Here is a 24009-nt window from a genome sequence, read left to right on the forward strand (position 1 = left end):
CCTCGTCATGATATACGCACATTTTCAGTGAGAATAACCAACTGTGATCATGGGCAGGACTCCAGCCTCTTCGCTAGATTGTAATCACGGTTCATCATCCAATTGTGGTTATGGGTTTGGGAGAAGTATGCTCCTTCACTGCTCGCTCACCGCGATATCTGATTAGCTCAACTACTGGCGAGATGTTTGATGCCATCAAACCTGGATCCGACTGTGCCGGAGCTACCCTATATTGATGTCGACCGATATTGGGCGCCTCCTTGATGTCTCGACTCATTCCTGTATCCTGCTTCACAAGACTAATATCCCAGGTGTGCAGCTTATCACAGAACTTATTGAGTGTATTCATAGGTGTGCGAAATGGGAGGCATCGAATGCAAATGTGGCATTGTCCATATCCCTGGGGTTTGTGCGCTTCGTGGGCATGGAAGGAGGGCGATATTCAGGAACAAGGCGCCAGTATTAACGGTTGATGTTCTGTCGTCGCATCTAGTAGCTTGGAAATACTGAAACAAAGTTCAGGTATTGCAGGGTTACGAAATTTCAAGTCTTTTGGCGGGATCAAGATGACCAAATACACGCATCTTAAGTATGCTGGATCCGGTCGGCGTATGATGTGCTACTAGTCACCATGTATCCGCTTCGTGTCCCACGACGGGACTTGATGATAGCATTGCCCAATACATACTGCACTGCTATTATGCTGGTGAGAATTGGGATCGATGCATTAACCCGGTCGACCTTTCGAATTCGATGAACCAACAATCTGAATTACGATGACATTGCAATGACATAGAAATCCTGAATTCCAGCTTCATTCGTTCTGCTTGCTGTAGTCTGATCCCTTTGGTTTCCCCTCCAACCTTGATAGGAGCTCTTACCACATTCTAATCCATTTGTGCGCTCATCAGCAAAACTTGTTGACATCCGTTCACACATATGTATCCAGCCAATTCAAATTGACTGAACACAGCTGGACCCATTCATCCGACCAAAGTCGGGCGCTTCATTCCGCTGCTGTTCCTTCCACTACACGCAATCACTTCGACATCCATACTGCCATTGTCGGGAACGACTACGACTTAGAAGTCATTTTAGCTCATTTCCCGGCAGATAATGGCCAGCGTCGTATCATCATCCCCATCTCGCTCTTCAACTTCTTCACCCACGGGTTCACGACCATCCACACCATCCTCTCAATCATCACCGTCCGAGTTTCTAGCTAACGACCTCTCATCTCCTTTAGCTTACGGGGGATGGACACTATTCTCCAAGATTCAGCAGCCTGTATCCCCCTCAGCCTTGTTCGACACAGAGAAAATCCCTTCATCTCTCGACAACCTTTCCGGTCTTGACATCTATGTGCACGGCTCTGAGGATCGGGGGATGCTTTTGGAGGACATAATGCAAGAAGATGCCTATGAGTGCGTTCATGTTTTTGGTTCGTGCTTATGACTATAATTTACCTCTGGTAAGGAATGGGCCTTCTGCGACGAACGTCTACCACGTTCAGCCCCAGCAACTGCTTGTATCTGGATTCGAGCCTCATCTACCTCATCATAATCCTGCGTTCCCTCCGTCACTCACATCATTAACATCCTCTCCGCCTTCCCTCACTGTCCGTCTCCCCTCCGATGAGTCCCAGCCTTCCAATGAAATCAGTGAGAAAATCTCAAATAACGCGAGCAAGCGCTCAGCCAGCTCAGTCTCCACCTCCGAATCATTGGGCATAACGACACATTCTTCAAATACAGGGTCTTCCGATGGGGCGAGTCTCAAAAGTCTCCTTGTCACTGTCCCCAATGCAACGTGTCCAAACGCACCTGTCATAACTCCTCCACAAAACAACATTTCCAAGTGAGTACCTTTCTCATACGTTGTTTATAGTTATCTCTAATGCCGCATTATGTAGCCTACCGATCCTCATCCACAACGTCCCTCACGTTGGCGCCAAGTCTCGTGTCGAAACTCAAATAAAAATGACACTCGATCTAGCGTTACCTTCCCAGCCAGCCTATACGTCCTATGAGAGAGTGGGGAGCTGGAAGTGGATCAAGCTTCCAAAGGGAACTTCTACGCGACGACGACCTCGTAAAGAGGCGAAGCCTGGTACGTAACATCTTCCCAATAGAATAGCTGGCTTATCGGAAATTCTTTTCCTCATTTCATCTCAATTGTTCATTGCGAACTTGCCCACAACAACACTTCCGGGACGAATTCGTTGCGACATTACCATGTTTGGCAATGTCCTTGTTGTTATGCCCCAACGCATTTGGCCCAACCACATTATGCTGCATGTGCGAATATCTCCCATGGTTCTCCTCACGGGTGGAATGCCACACCCCGAACCAAAACGTTGACTAACAGATGCTCGTCCTGAGGACGCACTTTCCTTGTCTGTGGCTGTTACTTGCGCGTCGGACCCTTCAATGTCCGTCCTGGCCTGTACAAATTGTCTGACGCGTGAAGCTAAACGTACCGAGCGCAAGAAAGCCGCCAGGGTGCGTCCTGTTCGCCGGGATTCTTCCGATTCAGAGGATGGCGAGGATGGCAATGGCGGTGGGAAGGATGGCGTCAGGGGGAACATTGTCGTGTTCAATTGCCCTGATCTGAACGATTTCTCAGAAGGGCGAGTGGTGTTACCTGTGAGAGTGACCTGCTATTGTAGGCATCATCGCGAGAAACTGGGATTTAGGTACGTGTTCAATTCATGGTTTATATAGTGGTCTCTGAACTTTGTTCACAAATCGGGCTATCTGAAATTAGGATTGCCTTCACAATGACCGATTGGCAGGGTCGTGTTATTGGTCGTGGAAGTACGCCACCCATTATGATTACCGACGATCATAAGAGTGTTGTGAAGGCTGCGCCTGCTTCCGCAGCTGCGGTTCCCCCGCTAGCCTCCTCTGCCAAAGAAGAGCAGGATGAAAGTTCGACAGCAAGACGGAAGAAACGAGCGAGGGATGATGGGATGGATGACGTTCGTGTCAAACGGCGAGCCAAGGAGTCGTCTCCCAGTCTCATGAGTGTCAGCAACTCTGTGACTGGATCTCCACTATTACATCAAGCTCTGGCAAGTGGAGCAGCGCACAATGGCGAGTCATGGTGTCCACCTGTGTCGATGAAAGGGCGATCGTCTCAATCCCCTTCTGCATTCACCACCGCTCCGTCGTCGCCTCAAATGATGACTTTACCATCACCGTCCGCATCCAGCGCAGGAGTTTACTTGCATTACCCTGTTACATCTCAAGTGACCCAACCTGAACAAAATCAGACGCCGACTCAGACGCAGCAGATGCCCACTCCAGCGAGCACGACGCTCGATACCGATGCCTTCATCCAGAACCCAGAGAACATTGATGGATTTGCAGCCACTCTCGCCGCAGCTGCAGCTAGTGCCGAGTCTCATCGTAGCTCGTCTACGAAGCCTTTCGCCTCGTCGTCTCTTGAAATGACCATGTCCACTTTGTTCAACACCGCCTATCCCTCTCCTCCATCCTCACTTGTTTCACTGCCACCGCAGATTCATCGCCTCATCCCGTCTAGTGGACCCACCCATGGTGGGATTGAAATTACCGTTCTTGGCTCTAATTTCCTGCCAACACATCAGTGCGTATTCGGAGATACAGTGGCGACTTCAACACAGATGTGGAGTGAGAATACTCTGGTGTGCTTGTTGCCTCCGAGTGCAGCTCCGGGACCGGTGGTTGTGAGCTTTGAGGGCATACCGTTGAACGTGGGAGGCGGTGGAGGCTCTGGCGAGGGTGGTAATCTGCCGTTATTCAACTATTTGGACAATTCTGATCGAGCATTGTGAGTTTCCGTCCTTATCGGGTCCCGTCTTAGTGATGATCATGCCACATGATTAGGATGGAGTTAGCCCTTCAAGTTGTCGGTCTTAAGATGACGGGCCGAATCGAAGAAGCCAAGAACGTCGCCATGCGCATCGTCGGCAACAGTTCGCCCACTGGAGGCGATGACGTGCTTTCTACAGGAGCGTTATCCCCTGGCCACAGTCTCACAACTAGTGCCAGCACCGTTGCACGTTCCGTTCACCACTTGCACTCGTCGGTCACGGAGCACAGCGCCCTCCTTGCGCATTCATCCAGCCGGGATTTCCAATCCGTAATCATCGAGTTTCTTGGTTTATTGGATATCCAAGTGCCTGCTGCGTCAGCTGTTAGCGCCCGAGAGGCTATTTCACATTCTAGTCCTTCGGGCCAGACCATGCTCCATCTTAGTGCACTGCTTGGTTTTCACCGTCTCCTTAAGCATCTCATTCAGCGAGGTATCGATGTTGACGCTCGAGATGCTAACGGTTATACGGCTTTGCATTTCGCCGCCCTGTCTGGTCGACTGGCATGCGCTAGGTTCCTGGTGGAAGGTGGCGCCGATGTAGAAATTGTCGAGGCTCGCGGCCGGACTGCGCGCGAAATTGCACGGTGGAGGGATCAGATTGATGTTGAACTTCTCTTGCAAGACGCTGAGCAGCGTGCGATGGTTGCCCAAGCTGCTGCACTCGCTGACCAGGGTGCGGAAGGAGGCGAGAGTGAACTTGAAGACGCAGAGGCACATACCGAGGAAGACTTTGCTGATGAGGAATATGTTGACTCTGAAGATGCTTCATGGGACGGAAATGAAGAGCTTACTTCACCCACAACCACTATTAAGCCCTTCCGTCGGGATACTGGTGATGTCGAGGGACTCGATTTATCTGATGTCCCTTCTTTGAACGACAACCGCCCTTTGCATCTATTCTCGGCGGATATGAAGCAGTCCTTTGACGTCCCACCAACTACGTCATATCCCGACGAGAAGAAACATCCTCTCCCCTCTGAAAAGTCCCCTCAATCTCTTTTCCACCGCACACTCTCCCACCTTCATCCCCCACCACTTCCCACCCTTCCCAACATGCCTGGTTTACCCATGCCACAATGGGCTGTCCTTCCGAATCAGCTCCAGTTCCCACACCTCGACCTCGGCCTACATATGCCCGAAATACCCATGGTGTTCCCCGTTCATATCCCGACCCCTTCATGGCCCGCGGCATTCCAATGGCAAGGCTCTGGAGGCGAGAAGTTAGCGGAACGAAACCAACAGCAGCAGCAGCAGCAGCAAGGTCAGCAGAACTCTTGGGGGGGATACGATTTCGCGTCGCCATGGTTTGGGCTGCATCCTAATCGATGGCCGACATTTTCCACACATGCACCTGCAGCTGCCGAGAAGTCAAATGAGCACCTACCGAAATATACTCCGAAGCCAGACCATCCTACCGTCGGCGCTCCACCCACGCCTGATGATCCGTCTAGCCCTAGTTCAACGACCGTAACGGAAGGCGAGAGTGCCGGTACCGCCAGTGGTACATCGACGCCACGACCCTCCAATGCAATCAGGGGTAAGCTAGCTAGAAGATTAGGCTATGGGGCACCTCGTACCACGGAGCGTGGAAGTCGGACTCATAATAAACAGACAGAGAAATCAAAGCGTAAGCTTTACACCCCCTGAGTGTTTTCTCAACCGTTCACTTACATCGTTTCACAGTGGACACCATGTTGGTCCTCTTCTGGATACCTATCCTCTTGAGTAAGTTGGGCTTCTTCTGGCCATTTTTCAGAGGGTCTCATTCTATTCTTTAGTCGTGATTGCCTACGGGTTATACCAAGGCGTCCCCGCTTTAATGGCTTCGGTCGAAGACTTGGCAAAAGTTATGATGCACAAGCGCCGAATAATGGCTTAATTCGTTTGTGTTCTGTATCGCCTTGGTCTCTTGTCACAGACTTTAAGATTCTATGCCTGCCTGTGTCTTATCCCGCTTGTACAACCTAAGGATGACTTCTTAGCCCAATATTTCAAGTTCCAAAGTTCCACGTAAGATGCCACTTCGTCCACCCTTCTTTCGCCAAGAAACGACGTCGTTTCAGTTCTGATCCCTAGCTGTTCTTTATGTTGTGATGCTGTCGTTCACTGTTTTTGCGTTGCTAGTCAATTCGTACGTGTAGGCATCGTGGGCTTGTAGATATAGATCTAGATTGTCACTGCGTAAAACGCGAAGCTGAATCTGACGAGATGCTTTGTATATGCATGGCTTTCGTATTTTTTTCGCAGCGTTCACTCCTTAAATTTTGTTGGGAACATGTCTTCCCTTCCACGTTTCTAGGCATTTCACCTTTGCATTAATCCTTTACATACATCATATATTTGTTCCGTCCACTTCAACCTAGTTATCTTCTTCAGTCTGCCACTTTATCCCTGCAACTGCAAGTCGTTTTCTTTTTAATTTCCCTTCACATGGTTGATCTACAGTATATATATATCATCCTTCTTCACACGACTCACGCTAATATAATTCCATGCTCGTACTCGATGACGTTTTCCTGAGCGTAGAAATTAAAGAGTAATTTTCGAAGGGAAGCCAGAGTGGTGTTACGTTACGGTTAAGCCGTAACTCCGAACGGACATAACGCACGTCCCACTAAATCCTCTTCATGTACGACTCAGTATTCTCGCCTGATTCTCCTGTCTCAACTCGCGTAGCGTAATCTTGAGAGCAAACGAAGACGTCCGAAAGCGCGTGATCCTGCGAGCTGCTCATAGTCGTTGACTTCCTCAAACGCCTTTCCCCGTCGACGAATCAATACAACGCATAGTTAGTCGAGTCGTGGTGTCTGACGCAAAGCGTTGCGATTGGGGCAATCACTCTAGTGAAGAAGGGATTTGGGCTAGAAGGCGATAGTGCAAAATGAAATCTCATATTCAAGTGACTGTGTGTATATTCCAAGGGATGGAAGTTGCTATATAAGTAAGATCGAGCGGGCAAGAAGTGCAGTAGAAGGATTCTGGCGATCGATCCCATATATGTGATTGACGAAGGATTTCGACATGAACAAGCACTTCTTGGTAGCGATCGCACGCTTTTTTCAGAGCCCGTTTTAGTTGGATGTGAAGCATGAGAGACGCTACGGAAAGTGAGCGAATGGCGATTTGGATGACTATGTGTATATATATCACACATCCGATGAACGCATCATGCTCAGCGCGATGCCAAGCCCTCCAGTAGCCTTTTCATGTCGAACTTGCTACATTCCCAAATCGGCAGGATGCTCCTTCGCTGGCTCATGGGCTCGGAATCAAGAGTAGTGTTGTAGTGTTGTCTCATGAACAGAGTTGACTGCGAGAACACCGTCCCATTGTCCAAGTGTGTAGATAGGCAGTTTGCGGATGTGCCGCATAAGGCAGCGCTGATATCATCACGGACAACATGTGCGGTGCAAGAACCGATCCTTGATCCATGAGTTTGGATGTCAACGCCTTCCTAGCATGAATGCCCCAGAAACAAAATTGCTTGAACACCTGCGTCCTTGCACAAGCCTACGCGATTAAGTCACTGAGAGCATTGGCAATGGAGTCTGCTAGTTCTCAATAGCTCCCCTCACGTCAGGGTGTGGGCGGGGCTCATGTCTTGGGCTCTGCGGAAACGGGTTTTCAACGAAGGCTTTCTGTCTTGGACGTCAGTCGAGTAAGGGACCAAGGCTGCGACTCTCGGCTACTCATCCCTAATCGCCTGCTGCCCCTGACGTGCAAAATCGTCGGGCCTCCTTCCGGGTGACTTCGTGGTCCGTTTCTCCAACCGGATTATGGCCCAAGACACCAATCTTCTCGATCCGCTCCTGCAGGAGGCGGAAGCGAGGCCTTACAGCCAACCATCCGCCGTTGCTTTGACAGGCTCAGCTCAAGGCTCCCCAGATACAAATGAGCTGAGCCTCGACTTCGCTTCGGTGCCTTACAGTGTCCTGGTATGCCTTGTGCGATGCGTTCTATTGGGACTGCGGGACGTCGTTTATTAGCTAGATGTACCGCAGAGTTGGACGCGTCGTATGTTAATGAGAGACTGCACAAGTTCAGTGGTGGCCCAGCCAGCTGCTTGGCATGCACGCTTTGAGAAGTGCCGACAAAGCAGGGTGCGGGTGCTTGAGCGGATCAATTATGTTCGACGTCTCAGCAACACCCAGCTTGTCCTGTACTGACCTCAAAAGCTCCGTAAAGCTCTCGGTAAGCAGGAGAGACGAGTTTGAAGAGCTAGGGATTCATAAAAATTTCGCTGAAACCCAATAGAAAGCGGCGGCGCACCGTTTCCGGTGCGGAATCCTGGCAGCGCGTTCGTGGATGTCTTGGGCTTGATAGTATCCAGCTCACCTTCTGAGACGACGACCTGCCAGCTCGTTGCCTCCGAGTCTGTAACCTTCTTTGCTTTCAAGTTTGAGTTCTTCGTCCAGCCTTTGTCCACGGTAACTGGAGACGAGCCGAATGCCTCGCCATCGGCGCCACGACCACTTTTAAGATTTGGAATGCCAACCCATGGGATCGGTGTCAGTTGGGAGGTGACTCTTTGTGACATCTCATGCTTGACCCCGCCGCCATTCCGTCTTCTAGTCGAATCGTTGTGGGCGTTGGTATTCTTGTTAGCAGCTATGATGCCATGCACAGCGACTCGACCCAAAGAGAGCGATTCCGCACAGCCGTCGACTTGAGCAACCCGATATGCAGCTCAACGCGAAGGGGCTTCCAGTGATCAATGCGCAGGTAGAGGGCGGGGACGACTATCACGGATTCGAGCGGCGGGTAGGCCCAGAATTCAAGGCCAGCGTGGAAGCAGGATGCAGACACCTTCAATCCCAAATCAAGGTGCCCAGATCGTGGACCCGGATGGCAGTATCTTAGTACGCTGATTCAGAACGCCGTCTTAGGTGATGAAATCATGAAAGTATAGGACAGCTGCGCAGCCGTAAACTGGGAACTCTCCGCCGCCTCATTGCTTCGATCTGCAAACTTCGCACTTCAGTTGTCAATTGTCTCCATGAATCGCCTTTCCAATATGGGCAAGCTGTTGCTTCTGCATGTGCAGTGCGCACAGATGCACAGTCCCTGTCGGGAGAGTGCAGGGGATGGAACAATTTTCATATGTAAAGGGCATACACATGTGGACAGCGACAGCAGCGGGAGACCAGGATGTGAAGTAGATACAAGATGCAAAGTGTACGATGAATGGGTTGGCTGAGGCGTGTACAAATATTGTTGAACCACGAAAGGGGAACAAGTTGACGATGAAGAGAAAAAAGCGAAATTTGCACTGGTCTCCGAACCAAAGCGAAAAGCTCTTCATGGAAAACACACGCGACTTGGTGTGATACATGTCGCGTGCTTAGGGGTTGAACCGGAGATGGGATGGGTATTGGGAGATGGCGGCTAGGCGTTATCTGAAGCAAAATAGAACAGAAAGCAATGAAAACCTCGGGGAACCTGGGCGGTCATCTCCGGAATATCTTCCCTGCCGATGGCAATAATAATATAGCAAGAGAAATGAAAAGCTTCTGGCTCAAGGACAAGCAGTGCATATCAGAATCAAGCTCAACAAATCTCGAATGAAGGAAACTCACATTTGTCGATTCCAAGAACCGAAAACTAGTTTCTTTCCACACCAAGAGCAGGCCATCACATCAAGAATTATCCCAAATAGCGGTCCTCGTATCGACCTCTCCACTTAATAACCATTCTCCATTGGGTGAAACGTCCTCCACGCCCTGCTTACTTCTCCAAACCCAATGGTCCGCTATGAAGCTCATCTCATCTTTTCGAATATAAACGGTTTTCAGAGAGGGGCATGTGGCACACAGCTCATCAAGGGCAATAGAGGGATCGTGCGCGTCAAAGTAAGTGTCTGCGGTAACACTGAGTGTGTTCAGAGAGGTAAGGTGCCGAAGGTCACGGAGCCACTAGAATGGCAAGTCCGTTTCGGCCAGCCGCGGAATGACGGGTTTGGTATGAAGGGCATCAACGAAGAAACGAGTTCGTCCAAGATTATCGTTCAGTCACACGACTCTATTTGCGCCAAACAAGTGCACGCTTACTCACATCAGAGGCATAGGACACAACGAGGCTCAGGGCCCTTAGATCCTTCAGTTCTTTCACTACGCATTGCAGCCCCGCACGACCCGCAAGCCGCCTCTCGATCACGAGTTGCCTAACCGTTGCACACCCCGGGCATCCCGGTGAACTTCGGAGAGCTGTAATGACGCGCTCAAGCTGGTCAGACTCAATGTAGTCTGGCCGCGCAGGGACGATGAGTCGTTGGATAGGGCGATTTTTCACGAGACGGATAGCAACGCTAGGACCGCAGGCTAGGGTTTCCAAATTGGGCAGGACAGTGTAGAGACGACGGCGGTAGTGCTCGTCGTCTTCGTGCATCTAGAAAATTTATACATGTCAGCGCAAAAGGTTGGGAGGGTTATAATCCGCAAATTTACCTCATAGTAAGAATAAGGGTTGATACAAAGGTCTTTGACGTTCGGCTGGTTTGAGAGGAATGCAAGGGCGTCTATGCCTATGATGAGATTGTCATGACGAAATGATTGGAGAGTGAAAGGAGCGTTGACGGGGAGGGCATTGGATGGAAGGATGGAGGCATCGAGGTGTATCAGCCTGGGAACGTTCCTGAACGCAGCTGCGGTGAGCGGTAAGCATATCAAGAATAATGTGAATTTAATAAGTTATTGTCGCAACCAATGAAGTATAAACCTACCCTTGATGAGTGTGTAGAGTGCCGGCAACGGACGATCGGGCCATCCGTACTCGCCCACATCCCTAAATGTGATTTGTCGGACTAGAAGTGCTAGCCTCGGATTTCGCACAAGCCATCGGCAGCGTGAGACAAGCTCGCGAACACCCTTTGCGGTGACCACCCGGTGGAGGAACATCTCCGCATCGGTTTGAGTTACTCGCGACGCGACAGCCAAGTTTCGTAGGTCCTTCGGGTCGTCGACGAGAGCGATGATGGGCCGAAAAAGCTCATAGGGAATGCGAAATGGTTCGGTGGGCTCAATGCGGGTTGTAGTCGGTGAGGGCATCAGTGATGCCGAGGAGACTCGTGGGATTGGCCCCCCACTGATGACCAGCGTGCCGGATGTGATAGACCTTATCTTTGTGTCTGTTATCGTGGTCATTATTAGCAGAGATTTTCAGGGTCGTGCGCTGTCTGGAAGATGGATGGGCGGCAAGCAAGTGCGAGGGAGATGAGCGGCGAGCACGATGCCTGCCAGCCTGGAGGAGTCATTCAATCCAACTGAATGGAAGTAATATAGTGGTTATCACGGCGATTAGAAATTTTATCATGTGACTACATCGCACGTGAGGCTGCATCGACGGACTGGCCGTGGGAATGAATTTAGGAATCACTCCGTCAACTTCATCGCTCGCCGGATCTGACAGCCAGCATCCATCCCAAAAACGCGGTTCACTAGTATTGGCAGTATTGGCAGTGGATGCATCTGGGATTTCTGCTGTGTAGCCGGAGACACATTTCTCCGCTCGCGAGTTCATTGTTACTTCGGCGCACCGTCAAGTCACATTCCCGGACTTCCGAAAACACGATTCACGACGAAATCTTGGAAGGGGAGGGTTCCCAGGAAAGAGGGAGTAGCTCTGGTTCCAATTGGAGCCCTGGATTCCATCTCACAAGTCCCCGCCAGGTCCGTCGGGGACTACCGCATTCGTTGTTTCTTTCGTTCTAATTTTGGGACAGCTCGTTCAATACCTAGACTCATTTGTCGTTGGTCAAGAAAGAGCCAAAAAGGTCCTGTCTGTAGCCGTGTTCAACCATTATAATCGAGGTACACGAACCATTTTGTGTGTATCAACGGCTCTCCGCCATGACTGAAATCATACCCACTAGTACGAGCAAGGTTACTGACCCAAATACACGCCGAAGAATCCGTCGCACCCGCATCTTCATCCTGGGAACCAAGAAACGAGGGATTGGATCACATCGATGGTTTGTTGCGCGATTGTTCGTTCCGAAAGAATTCCACCCAAGGCCAAGTATCCATCCATAGTTCCGCCACCCCCTGGACTCCGCCCACACCCTGCTCGCCGGCCACAGCACCTATCTGAGAGCCATTTTGGAAGAGGACACACCCCTTTATCACACTTTGTGCCACTGTTTGAGAAGAGCAACGTTCTCTTAATGTATGTTCAATGCGATCCGTTGAAGCGCGGCCCCAGGAAGCTTATTCATGCCAACCAGGGGTCCGACAGGTTCAGGGAAGACGCTTCTTGCCCGAACACTGGCCAAGGTCCTCGATGTTCCATTCGCCATGAGCGATGCAACGACGTTAACTCAGGTTGGGTCAACATGCCTACTCCATGTCGGAGTCCACGCGCTCACGATACACTGTAATCATCTCACAGGCCGGATGTTGGTCCACTGCCATTATGAGACATTTTGTACGACTAAATTAGGTCTTTGCTAGATGTTGGGGATGATGTTGAGATGGTCATTCACAGATTGGTAAGCTTTCTTCTCGCAGTCTCTCGCCGAACAACCCGTAACCTTGGAATTCGTATGTATCCAGTTGCAGGCGGCCAACTGGGACGTCCCAAGAGCGAGGTGTGTCCTCGGACTGCCGGCTTTTGTTCTTTCCATTAATCATTCCTAGTATCGGTATTGTGGTCCTCGATGAAGCGGATAAACTTGCCCGGCGCTCTTCTTCCTCCGGAGATTCTTCGCGTGATGTGTCAGGGGAAGGGGTGCAGCAAGGGCTGCTAAGGATGTTGGAGGGCAGTGTGGTGAGTGTCAATGCAAGGAGTATTGAAGGTGCAGGAGGAGGCGATATTGTTGGGCCTGGGCCGGGGAGGACAGGAAAAGGAAAGAATGGAGGGGCCAGCGCTGGCCGTGAGTTCCGAATCCAAATTCCATTACGTTAAGGCCCCGTGCGTCAAATGCTGATACCCTTTTTTCCCCACCTTGTAGCGAGGAGCGAGACATATCAGGTAGACACAACAGACATCCTGTTCATTCTGTCTGGTGCTTTCGTAGGACTAGACAAAATCGTTGCTCAGCGGATGGCAAAAGGAGTATGTATTACTCCTGTTTATTCAATTTCTGCCCCTCTAATGTTGCGCTGGCGGACCCGTTAGTCAATTGGTTTCGGAGCCTCGCTGTCGAGCGATGCTTTTGTGAAGGGAGGGAAGCCCATGGGCCCATCGTTGATACCGTTTTTCACGAAGAACTCAGAGTCAGGAGACATCAACCCATATGAACTGGTTGAGCCTGTCGGTATGTACTCTATTTTTCCCGAGACCATATTTGGATCCACGCATTTGCTGAACGGGTAGACTTAATCAAATATGGATTCATTCCTGAGTACGTTTCCAATTTCTGAACCTCGGCGCGCACCCTAATGCTCCTTTCCACAGGTTCACTTCTCGAATCCCTACTATGACCTCTCTTAGCCCTCTTACAACATCCGATCTCATGCGTGTTCTGACCGACGTCCGTGGGGCCCTGGCCAAACAATACGAGGCATTGTTTGGTTATAGTGGCGTGGATATCCGATTTACGACCCCTGCACTGAGGGAGATATGCAATATTGCAGTCAAAAGGGGTATGGGCGCCAGGGGGCTGCGGGGAATTATGGAGGGACTCTTACTGGAGTCAATGTATGATGTTCCGTGAGTGCATCTTATCACTATTTGCATTGCACGGCATGCTGATAGGGTTCGTTTGTAACCATTTAGGGGCTCGGTAAGTCCGTAAGCATCCAGCCTTTCATCAATCACTTAGCGTCCTTCTAGTCTGTTCGTTACGTTCTAGTAGACCTAGCAACCGTGAAGGGTGAGCGACCCGCATCCTACTGGTCGCGTGGGGAAGGAGGGGCTTTCTATTCCGCACTTGCTTCGGAAGAAGAATGGGATGCCAGACAGCGGGGTGCTTCTTTGGATGCTTCGCAAAACAACGCCGAACCAGACATTGATCCAGAGGTTTTGAAAGATGTGCAAGCCAGAGAGGCTGAGAAGAACTCACGCAAAGTACGATCAGGGAGCGGGAGCTTTCCATAATGATTTTCGACCTTTTTGTCTGAGCCTCGTTATTCATGAGTTCATATTTGAACCAACTGGATATTTGCATCCTGTACACTACAGCACGTTATTACCAAGTCTTCAATGTTACTAGCTCTTAGAATCGAGTGAGTATCCTAACGCACGGCTTTTGGGATGTATTAAATGTAGAATTAGTCACTAAAATTTATATACCAAACAATGTATGATCCATCAGCCAGTGATGCGCAAATACGACTTCTACATGGGCGACAGCTCGGGTTGTGTATTCAACTCAAACTCTTCGCTTTCGCTTTGCTTGTGTGTGTGAGACGAGGTGTGATTTTGTGCAACGATGGGCGCTCCGAGTTGCGGTTGCGCAAAGTGGGCCCTTAGCTTAGCGGTAGCTTGACGCTGGATCTGCGAGAGGAAAATAATAGGAACGGCATTCTATACTTGCACAAAGTTGTCATACCTCGGTAGTAACCGCGGTGGTAACTGCATAAAGCGGCCCGACGAGGTTTAGCTTGATGATTATCCACCTAAATAATAACCTTCAGTGATGCTCACGAGCAGAATGAGGAACGACCTACACAGAACCGAGGGCCGAAAGCAAAACTGCGAAATACACTGGGTTGAACAGCACCGCCATTGCCTCATTCCACCCAAGAACAACCAAAAGGATGTAGATCCATATGGGGACTTGCGCCACACTACTGACAACGGATCTCTTCGCCTCAACATAGTAAGCGTCTGCATCTCGTTTGAACTTGGTGGTAATATCTAGCTGCTTCGACTCGGTGAAGACGACTAGGGTGGAAGGGAAATCGAAGACGGGTTCGCCGTTCATAGAAAGGCTGGCTTCGTCGGCGTCTGGCGGAAGGGAGAACTCCAGTGACGGATCTTGAGGTTGTATCCGGGAGTAGAGGGGAACGAGTTCCAAGGTCTCCATAGGGAAGATTAGTTGATAACCGGATATAAACAAAACAAATGCTTACTTGATCCCGGGCTTTTCGGAAGGCGGCGTTGATGTCGTCTTCAGGTTTCCAAACTCGAGGTACCCCATTCTCATCATAACGGAATTTCTCTTCGAATGATGACCTTAATTTCCCCAGGATACTTGCATCGGTGGTTTGTTCATCAACCTTCGACCGTAACCCCGACCAACCTCGCCGCCGTAAGATATTGAGAGAACTAGTGTTCTCCTCCTCTGTGCAGTTGAAGCCTGGGAAGGGAATGTTCATATGAGTCCAACACATTGCTGAGCAGCACCTTACTTTGAGCCTTTTTGTGATACACATTGGAAGCCTTGTCTAAGGCGTCACGGAGTACCAGGAGCACGCTGTCCCACATCGTTGGCGAAGGCCTATTCAAAGCCAGTTCGATAGGTTCCGATATCTGGTTGCGTAAATTGCGCTGCAACAATATACCAGATGAGACCATCCGTCTGACCCGTTCGAGTACCACTTACCTCTATCTGATTGACCATCTTTTTGGTTTCATCCGCTCGGCATTGATCAGCTATATGGGTGATTTCCTCCACCAGAGAGGCGAGCTCCTCCTCGAATGACCAGTCCGTGTCCGCAAGCAATGCCTCTGCGCAAGAAAGTCAATAATGCACAAAATCACAGCGTTGATTGATTTACCCTTCGCGCCATCCGTAAAAGCCCCTTCCCAAGTCGCCCGAGCCCCCTTGACTACGGAAGCGAAGTCATACGAATCACCCTTTAGACCATCTAAAACAGCCTTCTTAAACGATACAACGGCGTGTTTGTGTAGATTCTTGATTTGCCCAAAGAACAGCGGGCTCAGATTTGCATGTATCTGCGCCACGAGGTCTGCACGCTTGCGCTTATACACACCAGCGTGATATCGGGAGGCATCACGGTCGAAACGAGCTGATTGGAGTATGAAGTCAACACCGGAGTTGGTCTGTCTCGTTCAGGGGCTTACCCAGTGCTCCGTCCTTCCATGAACCCATCGATTTTCCCAACTCTTCCTGAACCTTGCCGCTCTCGATGGGTCTACGTACGGATTTCGACTGGATATTGAACTGTTCGAGAGCGACCGCCGCGATTTCATCGCAACGGAATTGGGCAAGGAGTTCTTGTTGGGTAGGCAGATCCAAATCCTTGTTTGATTGAACTTGTTCCTAGAAGAGCGAGTCAACACGGGATGGTGCACACACATGTTTTAACTTAAACACACCCATATCCCCTCCATGTAACGAGCAACGCCATCAGCAGGAATGCGTTTATGATATGCCGGCTTGAAGATAAAGTCCTCCCGATTTCTGTCGGTAAACCTCTTTCTAAGTTCAACTACTTCTCTCTCAAATTTTTCAGGCATAAGGAGCTTGTGAGGAAGGCCAGTAAAAGAGAGGTCAAAATAGTCGGTAAGACGACGTGATGATAACTCCGCTGGCTTAGAGAGCGAATCCCAAATCTTGTTCAGGTCTGCAGTGAGGGTTTGAGCAAGATTGGCGAGTGGAGTGGAGCCAACGTGGTCGCGGATGACGAAAAGGAGGAGAGTTTTTTGAGTTGCTCTGCAGATGCCGTGAGTGATACGGAGGTCAAAGTGCAGTGCGACCAGGACTTACGCATCAAGCGTATTCCTGCTGCCGAATATACTAAGGTTCACCTCAAAAACAGTCTTTAATAGACCCATATTCGCGCCTTGATAAAGGCCGACTTGGTGCTCCCAGATGTTGACAATTAACACCTCCGAGCTCGCTAAGGAGAACAGTGCTGACTTCCTCTCAAAGTCTTGATCCTCGCCCCTCTCTCGACCATCGGTGCCTTCGACATCCATGACCATAACACTCATCCCCTTCCCACGACAGGCCCAAATGCCTTTAGTTGTTTGTCGGCGCTCAGATTCGTTCATGACCTCGAATGTGGTTCCAAATAGCCGATTCAAGAGTGTGCTCTTTCCTGTGGATTGCGAACCGAAAACAGCTACGATATTGTAGTTGAATCCAGCGTCAGCGAGGTCCCAATCACTGAGGAATTTGCTCATGTGGGGTGTAAATTCCTTTTCCTCATTGATCACTTGGACAGGAAGAGTCTGCATAATGGAGAGAACGATGACAGAGGATTTGGGGTGAGTAACAACGCATGAGATGAATAGTTATCCGTACTGCAGAATCAACAATATTATCCCGAGTGCCTGGTGGAGTCCTCACGCCCCAGCGTGAGCCGCGCACTGCGGACTCCGTTCCATTGGGGATGTTAGACAACACGTCGGAGTTGGCCCGAGGAGGGCTACCCAAAGAACGTCTATTTGGCTTCATTACGGGAATGGTTCTCCGGGCGGCCCAGAGTACCTAGGTGAACAATTCCGAACCAGTGGGTCAGTCTTCAGGATAATGGGAGTGTGTGTGGTCGTAAGTGGTGGAAAGGCAACATCCGTGAATTGTCCCCATGCTGAATGCATGTTTGGGTTCTCACGGTCTAGCTTTTGCATATGCTACACTAAACCCTGCACATGTGGGTTAGCCGTCACTGTTGCATAGGAGTGGCTATAAGCTCTGCTTTCTTGTCGGGGCGTGCCAATGGAAATCACTCCACGAACTCATAAAACCGGCCAGAACTCTCTCCTCAAAATTATGCATGGAGCAAAAAGCAGTCATTATTGTCCAATGGGTACGAAAGAAACAGGAACCAGACTACAATCGAAGTTGATATTGTCCAAATCGAAATGTAAAACGCAAAATGAGACCATCCTCGCCATCTCCGTCCACCTTAATTCGAATCGAAAAACCAATACTTGGCAGCGTAGTCAATGCTGATAACGGGCGAACCATCGATGCATGACGCAGGAGGTTGACCACGGATGGTGTCGGTGCGGTACACGAATTTTGCGAGGTCGCCCTTAATTTCAGACAGTTCGAGCCAGTCAACGTTGGCCTTTCCTTGAGGAGAAGGGATGTTCTGTTGGAACAAGGTCCGGATCTTGGTGAACTCGATACAGAATCAAAAGCTGATTGTACATACACCAAGCTTTTTCAACGTTGTGAAACGATTCGTTCCGGCAAGATCGAAGCGTGGCGCGATGCCTGGCGAGACAGGGTTGAAGTCGAAGTAATGATGGACGACAGGGTTAATTGTCTGCCCTCCGAAGAATTGGTGCCCGAGCTCGGATCCCGTTGGGTGATCAACAGCAAAGTTCTGGATATTGCGGAAGGCTTTGGTGCCAGCTATACATGAAATGTCGAAGAGCTCGGCTACGGCACCCGTTGAAACGTAGACGTTGTTTATGCAAGTGTAGTTCTGGTTTATTTTCGTTCGTGTCAGAGGACTGACTTTTACAAAGTCTTGAGACGTACCTGAACACCCGCGCCAATTGTAACAATTTTGGGCACCGCTGACGATCTGATGGTGACACTATTCTGCCCAGCCGGCAAGTCATTTAGGCGGACATGAGTCAAATCACATCCTTGCGTTCGGGCGCGACCAGAGAGCTCCGTAGGGCTTGCCCCGACGAGGGTGAAAGGGGCCAAGGCAGCCAAAGAGAGAAGCAAGTAGCTGAACATGACTGTTGAGATGTGAGAAGGCTTGTGAGTTGCCAGTCCTGAGGTTTTGGAAAACCCACCTTTATACATCTTTCACTACATCTGGATCGCCACTGCAGCCGCTGTGTGGGCTCGTCATGACGACGGGCCCGGTAATCTGCGGGGGTTCCTGGCCGCAGGGATCACGGCTTTCCCACGATCCTGGGACTTGTCTTGGGTCGCAGGTGCTACCTCGAGCAATGCATCTCGTCCGCGAGGAGTACGGCAATGGATGGTCATGTGTGCTAACAGCGTGAGCGGTTGTGTGCATGAATTTCCATTCTAGTCGATGATAATGCAAACTCACTGTCTGAGCGCTCATTGCCCGCCGCCATTATTCAGTGCGACCGAACCCGAAGTTTGAAAAGTGTGTGTGTGTGCCGCCATGTTGCATTTGAGACGAGCACAGGCCGCTCAGGATAGCGTGAAACAGACGGTCAAGAACAGACGCAATTGCATACAGGGGTTGCACAGCTGGGTGACTTCACCTTGCTCAATCGACAGGTCATGGCGGGCCCGACGGTTTGACTGTGCCTCATACGATCTCAGCGTGACCATCCATGCAGCTTGCAAACGGCATGTGGACATGCTTGTCACCGCCATGCCAGCAACACAGCATATCGCACCACAGCCTCCATGGTGAATTAGGAAACTTATGCTGGGCCCATGGCACTATGAGGAACACGATTTTTGGCGGATTATCATGAGTGGAACCGCCCGCCATCGTTGGTACACTTGCGAATATGCACGTTCTCCCAAGAGGGTCAATGGAACCTTGTAAGAACCCTTACAGCCCCAGAAACAAAAGTCAAGTGATAAATCAAGTATATAGTGTGGGCTATGCTCCTGGCAAGGTCAGAGGACAAGTCACATATGAATCGCCGAGCTGAAACGACTTTCGTGATCACGACCGAAATAGGCAAGCGTCCAGCTCGGAACCATTTCACGAAAGCTTCAACAGTCCAATTCATTCCTTAACATGTTCAGGGCCTGATTAGGGCGACCGCAGGGCGTCGTTTTCAACCTGGCTGAGTGATGAACTCGAGAGCTCAAACCCAGAGACGCGCGTCAAAGGATCATGTGGGTCAATTCCTATTCTTCTTCTTCTCGTCTGATGTTATCGAGACCCTAGCCAGTGGCAGGCGCAGTCCGAAGCGTCAATGGTCGGAAGGTTGTGCAGCCAGCGAGCCGGCCGACGTCCAGAGGATCGTCTTCTCTTGCTCAGAGCTCATCGTTCGCTTCGCTGAAAAGGCCAATCGACAAACCACCTTGCACCCTACGCCGTAGTAAATCCGATTCTGATACCCAAACGCTCCTTCAAACTTCCCTTCTTTCTTTAAGTCAGCACGCTTCTCAACCTATTTTTACCCATGATGTCCCACCCTGGTCCCAGAAATGCAGCGAAACGCAATCCGAATTTGAATTAATCCATACCGTCAGCCAGATCCTCGCCCAAAAGAAAGGGTTGGAGTCTGATCTCTCAGCGTTATCTTCGACGATCTCTCGCGAGCGAGAGATCGTGTTGCGTCTTTGGAACATCAATCCCTCGCTTCCTATAGACTCTCTCATACGTCTCCTGCTGCTTTCTCAAGAGAAAGCCGAGCGGAGTGCACGGTTGAACGCAATAGAGCAGGCTCAAATTGATCTTCGGCGGAGACTAACACTCATTGAGGACCGAGAATCATACCTTGATTCCCATGAGCGAATATTGCCCTCGACCCCGGAAGCTTGCAGAAACGCGTTCATGACGCGCCGAGCTGGGCTGCGACGAGAGCGCACCCAGTTAGAAGCCGAGCTCAAGCTGCGCGAACGACAGGAACTGGATCTTCGGGGCGACATCCAGAATCTTGACGATGAAGAGGCTAGTTACTGGCTCAGGCTTGAACGGATGTTCTCGAATTCGAATCCGAGTTACTCGCAGGCACGACGCCCAACCCTGAAAGATCCAATCACGTTGCGATCTGAGTCGGCACTACGTGTATCTACATTTTTCGACAACCTCACGGAGCTCGATATTGCAGGAGTAGAGGAAACAGAGCCGCGCGCCAGTCAATTGGACATAATCCCGGAAATCCCAGATTCTCCACGAACTTCGATATCATTTGTTGATACCCCTGAGTTTTCCATATCCGTAGATCAGGCTCCCGCCGATGGACCAACAACATCTCTGATTGCAGATCTGCAATGGCGCCAAAGCTCATCAAGTAATGCGAACTCGAGTTCGGGTGTGGATTCGAGCATAGGCAGTCCGCAAACGCCTCGCACGGCTGTGCATGAGGCAACAGGCGATGAGTCCAGTATCATTATTGTCAGCGGAATGGGTGTGCAGCCTGAAGGAAATAGTTACGATACAATGTGGAAATTCCCGTCCAACCGCGATTCGACTGCTTCCGCGCGAACTAGAGATCTCAACATCAGACCATCCTCCGACGACTTTCGCAAAACTATACACTTCCCTTCATTCAGTATACCACCCCTCATTACACCGAAAGATACCTTTGAAACCGATATCAATCTCTTGCGTTCATCTGGTTATTCAATTATACCCTCACCTTTATCCGCATCCGAACTGAATCCCGAAGGGGCCGATCAAAGCTCACAAGTTCGATCCACTACCTTGGACCCTGTCACATCCCGGACCCAACCTATTGCGCGTCGCAAGCCGCTACAACACAAATTGCGTCCAACTTCGGAGATCCCAACAGAACAACGAGCAACACCAAATTGGGGGATCCTAAAGAACCTTCTAGGAGGGCCCCGGCGATTACGGAGGCCAAAAGGTGGGAATGCTGGTGCTCAGGAGACCAATAGCAGTGGTGTTTTGGATGACGAGTAGTTGCTTTTCGGTTTGCAAATCATTTCTTGTTCTTAAATTTTTGCGACACGAATCCCTAGATTGCTTCGTATCACTTTAATGCATTTTTTCTTATTTCACGAATGGCCAGCGGCAGGATCTAGCTGCGGTCACAGTTGAACGGAACAACAGGCGACCTGTGGCACTGCCGGGGACCAAGATTGGTCAAATGGGAATTGTTGACGTCTATTTGGTTGCATTTTGGTTGTTTCGTGCTGTAGCCTCGTTGCACCTCCATTCCGCATTCAGCATAGCTGCTGCTACCTCCTTGAGTTATAAACCCCTACCCTCACGGATACCTCGTGTCCCTCCCTTTGACTTTGCGCCACCTTTTCCTCTGTCAAAAATCAACCCAACGATAGTTAACTGTTTACTTGCGGTGTCATGGACGACCGTTTCAGTCCTACGGAGGGAAATGAAGTTTTTGCCCCCATTCTGATGCGCTCCCAGACACCCCGTGCGTATATTCATCAATAGTTCACCAGGGTTATCGCAAGCGTGCTAATTATGGCTTGCATCTTTCTCTAGCTCCGGACGAGAAAGGTATGAACGAGCGGCGATCGGTTTCACGGAATATCCTTACGAACATATATCCGTTTTTCCTTTCCTTAAACCATCATAGTGAGCCAGTACTTGAGGACTATGGCGGGAACCAGTCGCGTCTCGAAGCCGGTGTCCAACTATGGAAGCGAATTCGAACATATCTCTGGTGGCGATGATGGTCCTTGGGATGAAGGTCCTGCAGATATACTAAATGGCCCCCCAATCGCCATCCCTCCCGACGCCCAGCAAACACATACTCTCAATCAAGAGCTTTTTGGGGGATCGTCGGATGTAGACTACGTTCCAGCTGCCTCCCCTCAAGTTCGACAACCAGATGAGATTCAATCCGTCGACCAAGAGCATTCGCAGCAATGGCAAACTCCTGCCGAGCATGCCCACCAGGTAAGCCGCTCGGTCGTCTTCGTCATGGAACCAGACACAGAAATGTTATCCGAAGATCACTGCTTCAACGCCCAAGTCGTTCTTGAGGGAGAGAGTCGTCGAGCCATCGGATCCATGGGCAGGTGTAAACCCCATTTCTCCACCCAAATCATTCCGAGGTGGGAAAGTGATCGATTCTTTTGAGTCTTGGGGAAACATGGGACCGCTTCCCGGTGTAAATGGACTGCCACGGCTTGGCCCTTCCCAACTCGGAGATACTCCATCGAAAGCAGCAGCAGTCCCTCTCCCTCCCCATGGTCTTACTCCATCTACGCCTTATATCCAGATACAAGCTGCTACCGACTCACGTACAATGACTCCTCTACCAGCTCCTTCTGACAGCGGTGCTAAGAGCCAGAAAAGTAGAAGCCGGAAAACCCCCAGTCATAAGTCATCTGTTCTTAACGGAGGACAAATGGAGGGGCAGGATGAGGATAGAGGTGACCCGGTGCGTTCGTTAGATGGTTCGGTTCGTTATGTAGCAACCATCGGTTTAATGAAGTATTTTGTCAGACTGAACAAGCCTCTAGCGAGGCTGACACAGAAATGCCGGCTCCCACTGTGCGCACCCTGGCCGATAATCCATCTGCTTCCAAACCCCAGTCCGCTGCCGAGCGTTCACGTTCGAGAGCTCCGTCCCGTGCCGGGAGACCCATGTCCCCATTGTCTGAAACTAGGGCAACACCCACGCCATCCAAAGTCCCTCTGCCTTCATCGCCTGTCGGTGGCCAGCCCTCATTTATCCCTATTTCAGTGGTCGGATCTCCGGAAAAGGGAGCCACGAAAGCGCCATCCCTTGTGTCTGGGCGTGCGAAATCACCGCAACCGCAGTCTAATGTTGGTTCGCCTAAATCTCCGCTGCAACGTCTTTCGAAGAAGATTGAGAGCGTGAGGGCCTCGTCACCACCACCAAAATCCCCATTGTCCACTCGCTTACATCCGCTGACGGATATTCTTCGGCAAGAGAATGCTCTCGCGACTGGTACTCGACCTACTTCTCCTCAGAATCGGCCACCCAAGACAGTCCGTAGCCCACGAACGACAGTAACGGAAGATCTTCCTCCAATCACGATGCAACTGAACCCAACGCCAAGTGGCGGTGTCGGCTTCACACCAATTCTCCCAACGGCATTATTTAAAGGGAAGGATGTCCGAGCCCCGTCTCGGCAATCTCGTACCGAACGAGCAGACGATGAGGACGAAATACAAGCGACTCCGCTTGGCCGTGTAAACGAGATCACAGAGATCGACCTTACGAGGACACCCCGGAGCGCATACACAGCTCTCACTTCATCAGCACTTGCTGGAGAAGTTAATGCATCACATTTCCACGATGAGGAGTTATGCATTCTTTTACATGCTGCCGATAATGAGGGTACACACGAAGTTGTGAGAAAGGTCCTGCGAAAAGGCGTTCGGGAACGTGTACGGAGACTCGGTTTGGATCATCAGCGTGAGGTGTGTGTTTTTATAAGCCTAGAATGCAGGATATTTATGCAATTGGGGGATGCATAGCTCATGATTGCTCGCAAGCACCACCAGCAGGGGCTTCATCGCCATCGGGCGATAAAGGACACTGATGTGAGCGCCGTGGAGATACCGTTCTCTGTTGTGGACGCTAAAAGACCTACTCGTTCAACATACAGGATGATGACGAAACGCCGCCGAAATGGGCGCAGGGGTTGTTTGACATCCTTCGAGACCAGCAAAAACATATTGCTGCGTTAGAAGATGCGAACAGGGCGCTGGC

General features: G+C 50.5%; 8 protein-coding genes across 8 annotated transcripts; 5 read left to right on the forward strand and 3 right to left on the reverse strand.

The window, feature by feature from the left end:
• Positions 1-1116: 1116 nt before the first annotated feature.
• EI90DRAFT_3122989 (uncharacterized protein) lies at positions 1117-5872 on the forward strand (the record flags this gene model as incomplete). The annotated part of the gene is made up of 9 exons (XM_039063552.1): positions 1117-1424; positions 1477-1857; positions 1913-2109; positions 2368-2695; positions 2767-3813; positions 3870-5485; positions 5542-5583; positions 5637-5704; positions 5777-5872. 9 exons carry the CDS (start codon positions 1117-1119, stop codon positions 5870-5872), a joined length of 4083 nt encoding a protein of 1360 aa, XP_038916426.1.
• A 1762-nt stretch (positions 5873-7634) lies between these two features.
• EI90DRAFT_3016022 (uncharacterized protein) lies at positions 7635-9017 on the forward strand (the record flags this gene model as incomplete). Its single annotated transcript, XM_039056951.1, has 5 exons — positions 7635-7793; positions 8034-8049; positions 8113-8450; positions 8485-8717; positions 8903-9017. The coding sequence occupies 5 exons, from the start codon at positions 7635-7637 to the stop codon at positions 9015-9017; spliced, it is 861 nt and encodes a 286-aa protein (XP_038916427.1).
• Positions 9018-9507: 490 nt separating this feature from the next.
• EI90DRAFT_895274 (uncharacterized protein) lies at positions 9508-11143 on the reverse strand. The gene is made up of 4 exons (XM_039068204.1): positions 10577-11143; positions 10302-10498; positions 9906-10242; positions 9508-9770 (listed from the first exon to the last, which is right to left on the reverse strand). Exons 1-4 carry the CDS (start codon positions 10995-10997, stop codon positions 9760-9762), a joined length of 966 nt encoding a protein of 321 aa, XP_038916428.1. The 5' UTR covers positions 10998-11143; the 3' UTR covers positions 9508-9759.
• A 37-nt stretch (positions 11144-11180) lies between these two features.
• On the forward strand, positions 11181-13991 carry EI90DRAFT_896058 (P-loop containing nucleoside triphosphate hydrolase protein). Its single transcript, XM_039068205.1, has 14 exons — positions 11181-11522; positions 11576-11663; positions 11726-11824; positions 11886-12018; positions 12077-12247; positions 12292-12340; positions 12405-12439; positions 12489-12724; positions 12803-12906; positions 12970-13108; positions 13168-13195; positions 13249-13503; positions 13570-13576; positions 13627-13991. Exons 1-14 carry the CDS (start codon positions 11316-11318, stop codon positions 13888-13890), a joined length of 1815 nt encoding a protein of 604 aa, XP_038916429.1. The 5' UTR covers positions 11181-11315; the 3' UTR covers positions 13891-13991.
• On the reverse strand, positions 13922-16972 carry EI90DRAFT_2995427 (protein SEY1). Its single transcript, XM_039056191.1, has 10 exons — positions 16469-16972; positions 16078-16414; positions 15823-16021; positions 15516-15767; positions 15341-15465; positions 15147-15285; positions 14868-15094; positions 14463-14815; positions 14345-14411; positions 13922-14289 (listed from the first exon to the last, which is right to left on the reverse strand). The coding sequence occupies exons 1-10, from the start codon at positions 16939-16941 to the stop codon at positions 14131-14133; spliced, it is 2331 nt and encodes a 776-aa protein (XP_038916430.1). The 5' UTR covers positions 16942-16972; the 3' UTR covers positions 13922-14130.
• A 506-nt stretch (positions 16973-17478) lies between these two features.
• On the reverse strand, positions 17479-18675 carry EI90DRAFT_3055734 (uncharacterized protein). Its single transcript, XM_039060170.1, has 4 exons — positions 18463-18675; positions 18197-18405; positions 17865-18140; positions 17479-17801 (listed from the first exon to the last, which is right to left on the reverse strand). Exons 1-4 carry the CDS (start codon positions 18470-18472, stop codon positions 17613-17615), a joined length of 684 nt encoding a protein of 227 aa, XP_038916431.1. The 5' UTR covers positions 18473-18675; the 3' UTR covers positions 17479-17612.
• Positions 18676-19456: 781 nt separating this feature from the next.
• On the forward strand, positions 19457-21257 carry EI90DRAFT_3122995 (uncharacterized protein; the record flags this gene model as incomplete). The annotated part of the gene is made up of 2 exons (XM_039063553.1): positions 19457-19501; positions 19554-21257. The coding sequence occupies 2 exons, from the start codon at positions 19457-19459 to the stop codon at positions 21255-21257; spliced, it is 1749 nt and encodes a 582-aa protein (XP_038916432.1).
• Positions 21258-21483: 226 nt separating this feature from the next.
• On the forward strand, positions 21484-23911 carry EI90DRAFT_896854 (uncharacterized protein). Its single transcript, XM_039068206.1, has 6 exons — positions 21484-21732; positions 21804-21818; positions 21898-22220; positions 22276-22707; positions 22773-23840; positions 23906-23911. The coding sequence occupies exons 1-5, from the start codon at positions 21660-21662 to the stop codon at positions 23772-23774; spliced, it is 1845 nt and encodes a 614-aa protein (XP_038916433.1). The 5' UTR covers positions 21484-21659; the 3' UTR covers positions 23775-23840; positions 23906-23911.
• Positions 23912-24009: the final 98 nt, after the last annotated feature.

This window comes from Cantharellus anzutake (assembly GCF_015039405.1).
Source record: "Cantharellus anzutake strain C23 chromosome Unknown EI90scaffold_21, whole genome shotgun sequence".
Lineage (NCBI taxonomy): Eukaryota > Fungi > Basidiomycota > Agaricomycetes > Cantharellales > Hydnaceae > Cantharellus > Cantharellus anzutake.

Bases quoted from the DNA above. Each gene is read 5' to 3' on its own strand.
- EI90DRAFT_2995427 (XM_039056191.1), bottom strand. From the start codon at position 16,941: ATGCAGACTCTTCCTGTCCAAGTGATCAATGAGGAAAAGGAATTTACA. The intron at 16,022-16,077 runs GTGTGTTTAAGT...TCGCTCTTCTAG, and splicing joins GTTACATGGAGGGGATATGG to GAACAAGTTCAATCAAACAA. The intron at 14,412-14,462 runs GTAGGTCGTTCC...GTTATTATTTAG, and splicing joins CTTTCGGCCCTCGGTTCTGT to GTGGATAATCATCAAGCTAA.
- EI90DRAFT_3055734 (XM_039060170.1), bottom strand. The intron at 18,141-18,196 runs GTACGTCTCAAG...AAAATAAACCAG, and splicing joins CAATTGGCGCGGGTGTTCAG to AACTACACTTGCATAAACAA. The intron at 17,802-17,864 runs GTATGTACAATC...TTGTTCCAACAG, and splicing joins CAACGTTGAAAAAGCTTGGT to AACATCCCTTCTCCTCAAGG.
- EI90DRAFT_896854 (XM_039068206.1), top strand. From the start codon at position 21,660: ATGGACGACCGTTTCAGTCCTACGGAGGGAAATGAAGTTTTTGCCCCC. The intron at 22,221-22,275 runs GTAAGCCGCTCG...TGTTATCCGAAG, and splicing joins CTGCCGAGCATGCCCACCAG to ATCACTGCTTCAACGCCCAA. The intron at 22,708-22,772 runs GTGCGTTCGTTA...GTATTTTGTCAG, and splicing joins ATGAGGATAGAGGTGACCCG to ACTGAACAAGCCTCTAGCGA.
- EI90DRAFT_896058 (XM_039068205.1), top strand. From the start codon at position 11,316: ATGCATCTGGGATTTCTGCTGTGTAGCCGGAGACACATTTCTCCGCTC. The intron at 11,825-11,885 runs GTTTGTTGCGCG...ATCCATCCATAG, and splicing joins GGGATTGGATCACATCGATG to TTCCGCCACCCCCTGGACTC. The intron at 12,248-12,291 runs GTTGGTCCACTG...CGACTAAATTAG, and splicing joins AATCATCTCACAGGCCGGAT to GTCTTTGCTAGATGTTGGGG.
- EI90DRAFT_895274 (XM_039068204.1), bottom strand. From the start codon at position 10,997: ATGACCACGATAACAGACACAAAGATAAGGTCTATCACATCCGGCACG. The intron at 10,499-10,576 runs GTAGGTTTATAC...CGCTCACCGCAG, and splicing joins ACTCTACACACTCATCAAGG to CTGCGTTCAGGAACGTTCCC. The intron at 10,243-10,301 runs GTAAATTTGCGG...TAAATTTTCTAG, and splicing joins ACCCTTATTCTTACTATGAG to ATGCACGAAGACGACGAGCA.